The following is a 12,636-nucleotide window of genomic DNA, read 5'->3' as shown; positions in this document are numbered from 1 at the left end:
ACTTCTGTAAGATTAAACATTCCTAACTAGATATTTAAATATATACTAACATAGCTCAGTTGATTTCACTAGGAGTTTACAGAGCCTAAAAACTTTGTATGGTGTGAACTTGGCTGTGTAAAATTTTGTCCTTGAAGCATTACTGTTTGTCATCTAGTAGTTGTCAACTAACAGCTATAAAGATTTTTTCCCCCTCAAGAAAAGACATTCCTTTTTTATTCAAAGTTCTTTTAGTGTCAAATGATTTTTAAATTGTTTGCACAAAACCTGATCATTCTCTTCCTTGAATGTACTAATGAAGGCTATGTCTACCCTAGCATGTGATGTGGTCTAGTAGGAATGGATTGGTGGAGGAAAAAAGCTGATCCAGGTAATCCAAAACTCTGCAAATTGTATTTTAGAAGGGCCTTATTTGGGCAGCATGCCTATTAATGGTTGGAAGCATTTGGTGGACTCCTGAAGTGTTACTGCAGGGCTTCATCTAAAAGACATACAGTTTGTGCCCTGCTTTGCAAACCAAGCCAGGTAGGTGACTCTGAGCAGGGTATTCACTTTGAGAGCACAGTCCTCATATGAACTAGTGGGCTAATGTAAGCCATCTGACTTCACTTTTTCAGAAGACAGAGAATTCCTTTTGATGGTCTTGCTGATGCTTTCTGAAGTATTGACTCACAAGCTGGGAACTACTTATCACCAATATATAAGACTGAATTGTACAGTCTAATGCCACTATCTCTAGAAAAAGTAATGACTCAAAAGTCAAGTGGGACTTGTTATCCACTGTTTCATTCATAGAGCCAACTTTGGTGTATGCTTCAGTAGTAAAAGCACAGCCACGTAAAACTAGTAAGAAATCAATTCTTTACTACAGGATTTACCTTCAGGAGAAGCTCTGGACTAATTTACTTTGTCAACTGTATGTTTTAGCATGGCCTGACTATATGCTTTCTCTGATCTTTAGATCAGCAGCTAATTACTGTGCTCCTAAGCTAGTCTTGCTACATTAACTGACATATATTTGGAGTATGACTCTTACAGAACCACCAAGGAGTTATATGGCACATACAGACTCCATTGTACTTAGCCCTAATGTAAAAATATTTTCTGCAAGAAAACCGGGGAGAGAACCAGAAAGTAACTCATGCCACATTGTAGGTCAATGACAGTAATTGTGTTGCTCTCATTTTATGGAATACTTTTAAAACACTGGATGAAAAGGAGAGAAATTCAAGATTTTATCCATGTAAGTGATGTTTTATTATTAAATTATGATAATGTTCATGCAGACAATAAGTTTTCAAGCAGCTTTGTTTTTTTTTATCAAGGAAGGGAGGCACAGGCACAGAAATTTCTGAGCCAAATGCATGATTAGGAATGCATAATTTGCCTAAATTGCTAAAAATGTGGTTTGCTATGTGATTGAACTGGAAATGCACATCCTGTGAAGTCATTTTTTTCCACTATGTGAGTAATTACATTACTTAATTTGACTCATCAAGAGAAAACAAGATTACTCAGAACTGTGATGTGGGTGATCCTAATGACAATTCATGTGCAGTATTAATTACATCCTGTGATAGAAAATTGACATTGATATATCATGTAAGGTGCAATGCTTTGTCTGCCTCTACATTGAATCCTTGTGTCTTTCTCTAGTAGTTTCTTAATTTTATGTGTGTGTGTAACCTTAAATTTTACCCACCATTTTTCATCTTCTTCTTATGAAGACATTAGGCTATCATCATCTTAATGTTTTTCTAGAACATGTTCCTACTTACATTAACTTGTACTTACAGTACTCTTACTCAAAGCAAGATGTTCAAATCTGCTCATTAGCAGAGAAGCAAAATGCTTATTGACTGTATTTGTACTCCAGAAGTGGCTTAATCTCATCAAATCTCATAACAGGCATACTTTCCACCTGTTTTAGTTTGCATGAACTTGATGTTCCCTACTTCACTTACACTTTGCTCAGAAAAAGCCCAGTCCAGGATAACTCTTGGAAGACTGAGCTGCAACTTCATGTGCAGCCAGAAGAGCAAAATCATATTTTTAAGGGGCTTGTCCTTAGCATGGTCAGAGAGTAGTAAAAGTGGGCTACTCTTCAGGGAATGTGAGCTGGAAGCCAGCAAGGCTGGCAGGACAGCGTCCTCACTAGCAAGTGCACAGTCCTGGAGCACCACAGTGTCTAAGCTAGGAGAGCTGATAGGGTGATAATTAAGTAGTGGTAATCATGATCAGTCAGCAGTACCATCATAGCCATGCAGATCCAAAATGATGAGACAGGTCCACAGATTGTGATAGTGAATTCTTCAGCCCAGCAAATGCATGATTCACTGGCTAGAAGAGGAAGATGCACAAGTTTAATGTAGTCATAAGGCAAAAGTTTGATAGAAAAAAAGTAAGTAGCCATTAGAAAAGTTTTCTGGAGACTGAAATGGGCTCTTGCCACAGAAGATGAAAAATCAAGACAGAACACTTTTCTGGTACTTCATACAGTAATTTCAGGCAGCTATGTGGTGTAAAGAAAAGGTTAGACTAGGTGATCTCTGTGGTTCTTTCTGGCCTTATTAGCATTGAGTCAGTGAGTCATCCTTCTACTGACACAAACTCTTGTATAGCTTGCATATGGATATAATCATAGTCTAATTGAAAATGCCATTCCTAATAAGATAATATTTCAAAAGTAATGCATCTATTATTTAGAGATTGTTTGTCAAATATCTATAAAAATATCTTTCAGTCAAAATAGGCAATGATGAAGAGTTTATTTCATGGACCTGCAGAAAAATTCTAAACTTCAAGTAGACAGTCTTATAAAACAGATCCTACTTCATCTTCAGAGTTATGTAAAATCTGAGATGTTGCCTCAGAACTGTTGGATGCCATGGAAGTGCAAGTCAAAGAGGTCTTCTCTTAACGACTCAGTGATCTTTGGTCTATAGCAAGCTCTATGCAAGGGGATTTGGGTTTGCTGTGTTTGTCCAGGTAAATAAACCCTCTTTATGATGATTGGGGTGAACCTCCCTTATCTGAGCACCATTTTGATGAGAAGACCACCTGAGCATACAAACTTTAGGGGAGGAGAGGCACTGCAAATATTCTGCTCAAACAGTGCTGAAAAGCACAAGGTATAGCTGACTGTTGATGGAAGAGGTACAAATGAAAGCACTGTTGCCTTATCTGGCTTGTATTTATCAACTAATTACAAGCAGACAACTACAATTTTAAGTAAATGTAGTAAAAATCTTCTGTCTTAAAGAATAAATATTTTAGGTTATTGATTTTTTTTTTCCTTCTTATGGCTTTTCTTCATGTTTTGTCTTGTCCCAGTGCAATGTGACTAACTTCAAGAGAGTCTAAAACAGTCTTTCCATATGATGTTACACTTCTGGGAAAACTCTGAAGATCTAGTAATTGCATCCCATCACCTACACTGCAGACTGCCAGCAATGCACTATACTTTCCTTGGCCAGAGAAAAAAAAAAAGGGGGGAACTTTCCTCCTAATGAAGAAAGGGGAAAGGACAAATGCAGCTGAGGAAATGTAACAGTGATCTACATTGCAGACCCAGACTCAAGTCTTGAGACAACTCTTACTTATCGCATTATTAAACAGCCATTGGTGTGGCATGACAAATGCAGATTCAAGTTGCTCCTTGAAATTGTACTGCAAGAATTTGAAAGCCAGCTTTTCCCACTCTTAGGTGGCAGATCTAACTGCTGGACAATTGGGTATTATCAAGCATGTCGGGACCTTCCTGGACCTGGAAGGCATGCCTGACCACACTTTGTTGAGAATATTGTGGTAAAGGTTTTTTTAGTTTTCCCTACAGTTTTGGTGTGCATTTATTAGGTGAATTTCCGGCATGCAGATCACACGTGCATGTCAAAATGCTTCTCAGTACTTCTAGGCTTTCCTTGTAGTAAGAAAATGAGTAACTTCTGAAGTCACAGAGTGATGATGGACCTAGATTTCCTGTAATAATAACCAAACATGGTAATGTAGGATTGAACTGTGAGCTCCGTCTTTCTTTCAAAGGCTTTGGAGCTTTTCGTATTAATTAAAAGAGGAGAAGTAATCAGGTCTTTTCAGTATCATCTTCCAGGATCTTCAAGGAGTAGGTTAAAGGAATTTGTGGTATGTGGTACAGAGAGGGACTTTTTTGCACGTGCTGAAGTCTTAAGCAAAGATATTGATGGGAAAAAAATATATAAAAGAAATAAGAGGAAAAGCCTTGGCTTTCTTTCAGCCCATGGTTTTCAGAGTACCATAAGAAGAAAGCTGTGTCAGATGCAGGTTGCAGTATTCATTTTATCTTCTGCTTGAGAAAGTAGTGGATGATACAATGTTCTGTATTTCCTATACATTGTATTTCCTATACATAGCAATTCCTATACATTCACTCATCTAACAAAATATTGGAAACCCCATTCTAATAATTTGGCAGTATCCTTTCAGCTCTGATACAGCTTTCTCAATCAAATAACTTGGGAGAAAAAAGGGGGGGAGGGTTGCAGTCATCACTGACATCAATGATGTGTATGCATCACGCTCCCAAAGTTCCCCTTTGTCAGTGGTCTGTTAGCTGGTTATTTCATCTGAAGATTCAAATTCCGTCAGAAATACAATTTCATTCTCTAACCTGTATCTCTATATTTTATTATAATAAAATAATTTGAATATCAAAATAGGAATGTTCCACTTTTGATATTGTTAGACCGCCAGCTGAGGAAATGAGGCTTGAATACCATTGACAGTGCTAGTTAACAGCACTGTAGATAGTGCTAATGCTTTAAATTAACATAACATTATTGCATGATAACTCCAGTAATGAGTTCAGAAATGCTACTCATACTTTTTTAATCTCACTTTTTTTTTTTTTTTATTTTATGCAGAAATACAAAAAGGACACTACTGGAAAAAAAAATATTGCTCATTAAATGGAACTTGTCTCGTTGTAGAGGTGATAGGAATGCCTAAAATCTAGTTCTCTGTTTTCACCTTTCATTGGAGGACTTGGGCTGTTTAAACAGAAAAGAAAAAAAGATATAAAACAGCAGTGAAAGAAATTAGATGGATCACTTTGGAGATTAGATTTTGAACTTTCTTCAAAGGTTCAAAAAGGGGGAAGAATGTACAGCTCTTTCTAGCATGGCTCCTGCATGATGGCCATCTCTTAGAGGAACTGTGGAGTGCATAGGCCTTCATGCTGTTCTTACTGGTTTTTTTTTTAGTCAATGGAGGCTCAAAAATGCAAGGATATTTAGGTATAAAGTTTATTCTGAAACAGGTGGATGATTGGTACTTAAATTATGCAGAATCTTGGTTCTGAACAGAGACTTGTAGTTGTGTCTGTAGTTCCTTTAAGAGGATTCCTCAGTATCATTTGGGGAGTTGCTTCTTAGCCTTGATTTTGCTCCCTGTTTCCTACTGCTCTGGTGAAGTGAATATGAAACAGAAACATGCATTTTTTTCCCTAACAGTTACTTTATTGTGTTCATTGCCTACTGATTTCTTGAGGTTTTTGAGAAGCTTAGCAATTTCAATTTTACAGACCCATGGCTGATTAAAATGTATTGGTTTTCGTAACTCACATTCAGACTCATCCTTTCTGTACAACAGACTGCTTTGGCAGTCCTGGCCCCAAAGGGTCCTGGAATGACTCTTCTTCATTTTGTCACTTCCTTCTATGTTTACCAGGAGAATGTAATCTCAGATGAAGTGGAACCAGGGACACAATACTGAGTCCTCTTTTTCTGAGCCCCTCCACTTCTACAGGACTGTCTGTCGATCTATGAATTTAACTGAATAGCAGAAATGAGAAATAATATTTATCTTGTCACCTTCTGTCTTTGGATAGTATTACTCTAATTTCTGTATGCCAAAACCATTTATTCTTTTCTGTTTTTCATTTTGAACTACTACTCTAAGGCCAATAGGTTTGTCTGGAACTGGAGTGGAAGGAAGAAATGAGTTTGGAAAGAAATTACACTCATTTTTTTCTTGCTGTACTCTTTGACAGAAGATGTAGTATTGCATAAATGTGCTTGTGTGCAGGATAATGTGTGGATGGTATTAAAATAATACTAAAAGTAAATTGTCATTAACTTTTCAGTTCTGCATACATAGATGTATGTTTTCAGTAGCTGGGAAGGAGAGAACAAAAAAACCCCTAACAACAAACAAAAAGCCCCAAACAACCCTTCCCCCACCCCCCCCCCCCCAAAAAAAAAATCCCACCAAAACTTAGCAAAATTGAACACAGAAATAAATACTGAAGTTTATATTTATTTTATTTATTTTATAGTTTCTGCAATATTCCACTCAGTTCCACATGTGTCTTACATGACTGACAATCCTGATGCCCACCTCACTGGGATCAGTCCATAACAAAATTAAACTTCAGAAAAATGTAATGTGTTACCAAAACCCCCCAAAAAACAACAAAAAAACAACCCCACAAAAAACCAAAAAACAACCCCAAACAAACCCACAAAACCCCCACCACAAAAACAACCAACCAAAAAACCCAAACCGATATGCATTAACCCTGCAGATCCCTCCCTTGTAGCCTGGCTTCCCCCATCAGCAACCTTCCAGAGTAATTTTTTTGTCTCAGCATGGAGTCTATTTGAAAATTACTTCAAAGCAAGGATGGGTACTAGCAATGAGTGTTCCTCACAGACTCTGAGTGAGGATGATAAAGAATGCTGGAGTTTGGCATTTGAAACTGCTTTATTATTTACTTATAAAGTGGAGGGCTTAGCTAGCTGATTTCCCTTGTTCTCAAATCCTGCTACAAGTACAGGTGTAGGAAAGCAGGATGTATAACCACATGCAAGAAGCTTGTGTTTTGCTTTGGAAAGACTTCATACCTGCTTAGACCAAAATGTTGGGCATTGTTTTTGTTGCAAGATGGAATGACCAGCCTCTTTAAACAGGAGGCACTTTTTAAAGAAAATGTCTATTGGAGGAAAAGAAAGGGTCTGCTGTGAGCTTGAACCCTGCCTTGTTCACCTGCTTACAGCTAGTGGCTTTCCTTCCATGGAGAGCGGCAGACAGCCCCTGATGTCTCTGTGGCACACAGTACACAGTCATTGTTTTAGCACATTGTGAAGGGGAGGGGAGGAGGAACTGCTGAAGGAGAAGGCATTCTAAATTGGTAGTTTCTAAAAGTGAAGTTGATTGGATTTGTTGTTTGTTTTTTTTTTTTTCTCCCTCTCTGCTACCCCTCCCTATTCAGAATCAGAAGTAGGGAACCTGAGGAACCTTAGTAGGTCTCTAATTATTTTTTTTCCTGTCTCTCCATGGTGAAATGAAAAGAGCCCCATTTAGAAACACAGTATTGCAAAATGTGCATATTTGCTTGGTTTTTAAAATTTTAAACTCGGTATCACACCAAAATCTTTTGAATTGCAGGCATTAGAAGAGCCAGCCAAGACTACCAGTGTGACTGAAGGCACTAATTTGGACACCCATGCAGAGGTAGTGCAGTTATATCTCTTTTGAACCTCTATTTGAAAAAGCAAAGATTAGCTAAGACACGTGTCCATCTTTTTCAGATGTGCTCCCCTGCCCAGCTCAGACAACAAACAGAAGAGCTGTGTGCTGTCATTGATCAAGTCCTGCAGGACCCACTGACTATGGTAATCCATAAGTATGTGGGACTGACTTTTTATCTTCCTTTTCTTTTGTCTCTTGTCATTAATAAGTTTGTTTTGTGTTGAAAATTGTTTTCCAGCGTCGATGCGAATCTTCTCCAAGTTTCCTGCAGATGAGCACAGAGTCAGATGTTGGCAAAGTAGGTGAATAGGCACTGAATCAACATTCCCAAGTGGGTGTTTTCAATATGAACTTAACATTTCATTTTAATTTTTGAAATTACATTGGTCAGTCAGCGCAACATTATGAATCAGGCTTCATGCAGCTGAAAGATGGAAACAGGATAATAGTTGAAAAAACACGCAGAAACTATTACTGAGGAAAGATTTTCCAATGTCTCTACTGAATCCAAGGTGGCTAAAATTCTACTACTGAGGTAGAATTTCAGGCTACAGCATTCAAAGTTTACTTCTTTGGACAACTGTGGTGGTTTGAGCCTTAACTGGTATTTAAGAGCTCAGATGGTGGGGGGCAAGAATGAGAATCCCTCCCCCCCTTAAAAGGAAAAAAAAAAGGAAAGAAAAGGGAATAAGGTGAAAAAAAGCAGGAGGTAAATCTACTGATAAATAATTTGGAGTTGGTTTGGAAGTAGAGAGGTGAAATTTTCTTTAAACAATATGGAGGAAAGTAAGTTCTTGTGGATGAGAACATGAAAAGATGGCATTTCAGGTTATTTTGTGAGCAAATATAACTTGAATTTCATGAGCAACCACACTTGTGGGTCTCCACTAACAGGCATTTTGTTATGGGAGTTCTCAGTGTTACTTTAATGGCCAGTTTGAACAGAGTGAGATCAATGTTTTTGAGCCATAAGAATGAAATACAATATTTTCTACAATAAGAATTTCTAGCAAGACTTTACTATAATTTATTCTCTCATATCTCATGAATATTTATGAAAAATACATGTTTTCCTGAATTTGAGCAATTAATAACTTGTCACAATGATTAAAATCTCTGAGTTCCTCCTTGGAGCAACACTTTGCTCTTACTATAACTATTTCTTTTGTATAAGGTATCAGCTACACTGCAGAGAGCAGCTGGGCGTGAAACAAGATTTGTAAGTACTTTTATAATTACTCTCTATTTTGCATGCAGCAATGTCTAATTTGTCTAATCTTGGTAGCATTCTAGGTGAATCTGCAAATAGCAGACACTGGCAGCTGCTCATGGCATGAGATGTCTCTAGTGCAGAGAAGCACTGACAACTGAGACAAGACATCTTCCCATTACTGTAAATCCATCATGGCTGGAAACTCCTTTGTGCAGTGTCTACTGATAGTTTTACTTGTGTGAACATGATGTTGAAATTAATTTATTGACACACTTATTTGTTTGCTTTGAGCATTGGATAAGAACTCAGCTATTTGCCAAACACTCTTTTATGGGTGCTGAAGGGTTTATTTGTTTGGACTCAGCCTGCACTGTAGGGGACTTGCTTTGGTAGGATTCCTTTGATTCTTGCCTATCCATTAGAATGTGAGCTTGACCCAAACACTTTCTTCCAAGGTATAAAGCTGGCTGAAATCCCACAGTTCAGCTTAAGATGAATTTCTGGTTTGTCCTATATATACACATTTCAATAGATGAAGAAAATCTCTGTATTGAGTCATAAGTTCAATTATTGAAACATTAAACATGTTAACATTTTAATTTTCAGTAACACACAGAGTTAATTAAGTTCTATATTTTGCTTACAAGTCATCTAGTGATGTGATAAGAAATCTCTTCTTGCCATTCACCATTCAGCATTTCTATTGAAAGTCTAACCAAAGTAGTGCTGGCAAAGCAATCAAGGCTTCGCAATTTTAAGCCAGTACAATGCTTGACTGATCAATTCCATTTCACTTTTTGCATGTGGCTGTATGCATATTTTATTGCATACCATGATTTTTATTTGACAAATTGGGCTGGCTCAAACTAATTAGAAAGAATATTGGAAGAGAGCTTTTTAATGAAATAAGAGTGTGCTTCAGAGATAGTCTGTGAGAACAAATTGTGCTTAATACCACTCCTGTGCAGATCTCCAGCTCCCAGAACTGTGGCTGACATATACCATGAATTCAGGCATCCAATTTATATGCCTAGGAATACAGTTAGGTTTTCTTTCCTAGCATAGAAAACCACTCTTACAGATCCTTCTTCCCAGTCTCCCCTGGAATTTTCTAGATAAATAAAACAAACCAGTTTATAGAAGTATATTTGGGAATAATGCAGAGGAATAGTGGTAGGTTAACATTTCCTGTAAATTGTACAAGCATGCTGAATTTTTAATTTATTTTCTTTTGCATTGGAAGCCAGGCTGCTCTCCTGGCTGTAATGTGGTGGCTGAACTTGGTCCATGCTTTCCTGGACTTTGCCATGGCTGTACTCTGCAGCAGAGTCTGGAGGGAGGAGACAGGTGTCCCTAAAAGTCAACAACTCTTTACCCCTCTCTTGCTCTGCTTCCTTGTAGGACATATAAAAGCTATTTCTGTCCCACCTAATAAACTGTGCTATGGCTTATTCTCTGGCTCTCACTGTGAGGCAAACAGAGATGATTTTCCACAGACTTGTCATCTTTTCCTTCCACTTCTCTCCCCTCAAAGTAAGACTCCCAATACTAGCACTCATCCTCCCTCATCCCTTTACCTCACCAAAAGCAGCACACTCCATGCAATAATGGACACCATGATGGGGAACTGTCTGGAAGAGTGGTAGCTGGTGTGGACCAAAGCATGCAAGGGTGTGTGCTAACCCTTAGCTGTAAAGGACTTCTTCCTGAGCCTCTGTGTACACTGACTGAGGAGATGTATTCCAGGGGCCAACATTTCTTCATAGTAGGTACAAGATGTCTATTTTGAAATGAAGTGCATGTTTTGAGTCAATCTAACAGCATTTCTGGTAGAAATCAGGAACATGATCTATGGACACTTGTTACTGTACTATCAAATAGTGAGTTTCCCCTGGTAATCTAACAATATAATTTTAAAAATCATACTGTACTAATAATGTCTGATCTTGAGATGTTTGTCAAAATGCTACTTTGAGAATGCTTTTGGTCAAAAACTTGAGTCCGGGACAGGAAAATCTGTCATGTTAAAGAATTTATAAACACACATGGACAGATAAGTGTGTGTGTATATATATATATACATATATATGCACATATGAAAACATTACTAATCACTTCAGTAGGTTATAGGGACTAGTAGACTATACAAATATGTTGAAATAGCCTGCCATGTAACAGTTAAAATGGCATAGGTTTACCTTGGCCTCAATTACTTTTTGTATTCTCGTGCACTTCAGAACCTTAAAAGGTTCCCTTAAAAATCTTTTAAAAGAAAAAAAAGAAGGTAAAGTTGCAAAGAAAAAAAACAAAAGTCAGTGATTGTGCAAATAACAAGGGAGTGTATTATAAGTATGGACAAATGTCTGACTTCAGTGAAATTATAACAATCGCGCCATCTGACATCTAATTACTACAGCTGTCATTTAACAGCTTTTAAACTGTTGGTCTTTGATATCATCCCTTTCACCATTTCATTACAGTTCATCTTTGTTGGCATTAGTGATGATACTTCTGACTTGTAATAGTAGCATAATATAATTATTATATATATATAAAATATATATACTTAGTCATTGTGTTTCCATATAATTGCTGTCACTAATAAAAGCTTTCTTGACATTAATTTCAAGTTCTAGCAAATTTGTAGTTTTGTCATTTAGCCCACTTACAACTATTGCAAACATTTCTTCTGATTAATTGGAATAATTATATTGAATATTATTGATATTTTTCCTCTTAACTTTTTTAATCTAATGAAAATATTTTAAAAGTTTTATCAACATGGTACACAAGCGAAAAAAAGGAATGTGAAGCAGCTAAAAATGCAAACAGACATGCAGAAATAAGGCATGCTCTTCTTTTGCTGTGGTCTACACCTGATATATATATATTTCAGGTAACCTCCTTGAAGTGAGATTTGCTCTTAATTCACACCGCTAATGTGAGAGAATTTATTTTCAGCTCTCTTGTATCTGTAGGTCATTCTGAAGTGCTTTGGTGTCTTTAAGCTCACAATAAGATTGGTCATTACATTTGATTAATGGTATGAAAGAGAGTCCCAAGTAACCACTATTAAAAACTCTAATTTGATCTGCCAAGAACAGAGTATCTACTTCTTGTAGATTTAGAGCCAAATCACAGGTGTCCCTGTGTAAATGGGAAGGTTTCCCTCACAACTGGATATCTTTAGAGATGTGAATGTTCTCAGTGAAGAGCACAGATCTCCACCATCACGTGTGGCGATGCTGTCCCCACCACAAGTGCAGGAGTAGAGCCAGCCAGTCCGGGGTGTGATTACACATCTCTGCTCAGCACTTGAGACACCACATTCAGAGTTCTGAGTCCAAACCTCTGCAAGATGTTTGTCACAAGGAAGCAAAGGAAAAACATGCTTTTCCCTCTCCAAGTGGCTTGGGATGACTTTTCTGCTTGAAATGATGAGAGTAACACGTACCTGAGCTGGTAAAAATCCAACTATAGTGGTTCTTCTTCAAAGGGGGCAGGCTGTAATGGCACTGTCTTGTCTTCTACTGCAGCTATGACATCTAACCATTGTATCTAGTACCTTTTTTATTACCATGCTGAAGAATATTCACATTTTAGAGTTTCAAGGCCTCCAAACATTTAGATCAAGGAGATGTGTGTTATTGGTACAGAAACATCCAGTGGAACACCTACAGAGCTTGATGGAGTTGATCAGAGGAATCAATGTGCCCAAAATTCTGAATCTCACTGCTGCATGGGGCAAAGAAATATTTGGCACATAACGGCTTCACATTCACTTTGTATTCATCACATTTACTCCTGATCTGGAAAATCTGGCTTCTGTATACTCAGGAAAAAAAAAAGGTAAAAAGGTAAAAAATAACATTTGAGTAGGGTTGGTTTTGTTTCATAATGTAAGGTCAGAAAGATAA

General features: G+C 37.5%; 1 protein-coding gene across 1 annotated transcript in view; it reads left to right on the top strand.

Moving 5' to 3' along the window:
- MLIP (muscular LMNA interacting protein) overlaps positions 1–12,636 on the top strand; it is a 100,954-nt gene that overhangs the window by 53,060 nt on the left and 35,258 nt on the right. Inside the window, exons 8-11 of the mRNA XM_054180174.1 lie at positions 7,423–7,488; positions 7,566–7,649; positions 7,745–7,804; positions 8,681–8,725. Coding sequence (XP_054036149.1) covers positions 7,423–7,488; positions 7,566–7,649; positions 7,745–7,804; positions 8,681–8,725 — 255 coding nt within the window. The remainder of the gene's footprint in view (positions 1–7,422; positions 7,489–7,565; positions 7,650–7,744; positions 7,805–8,680; positions 8,726–12,636) is intronic.

Source organism: Dryobates pubescens, chromosome 3 (genome assembly GCF_014839835.1).
Source record: "Dryobates pubescens isolate bDryPub1 chromosome 3, bDryPub1.pri, whole genome shotgun sequence".
In the NCBI taxonomy this organism is placed as follows: domain Eukaryota; kingdom Metazoa; phylum Chordata; class Aves; order Piciformes; family Picidae; genus Dryobates; species Dryobates pubescens.
This window is presented reverse-complemented; position numbering and strand designations above follow the sequence as displayed.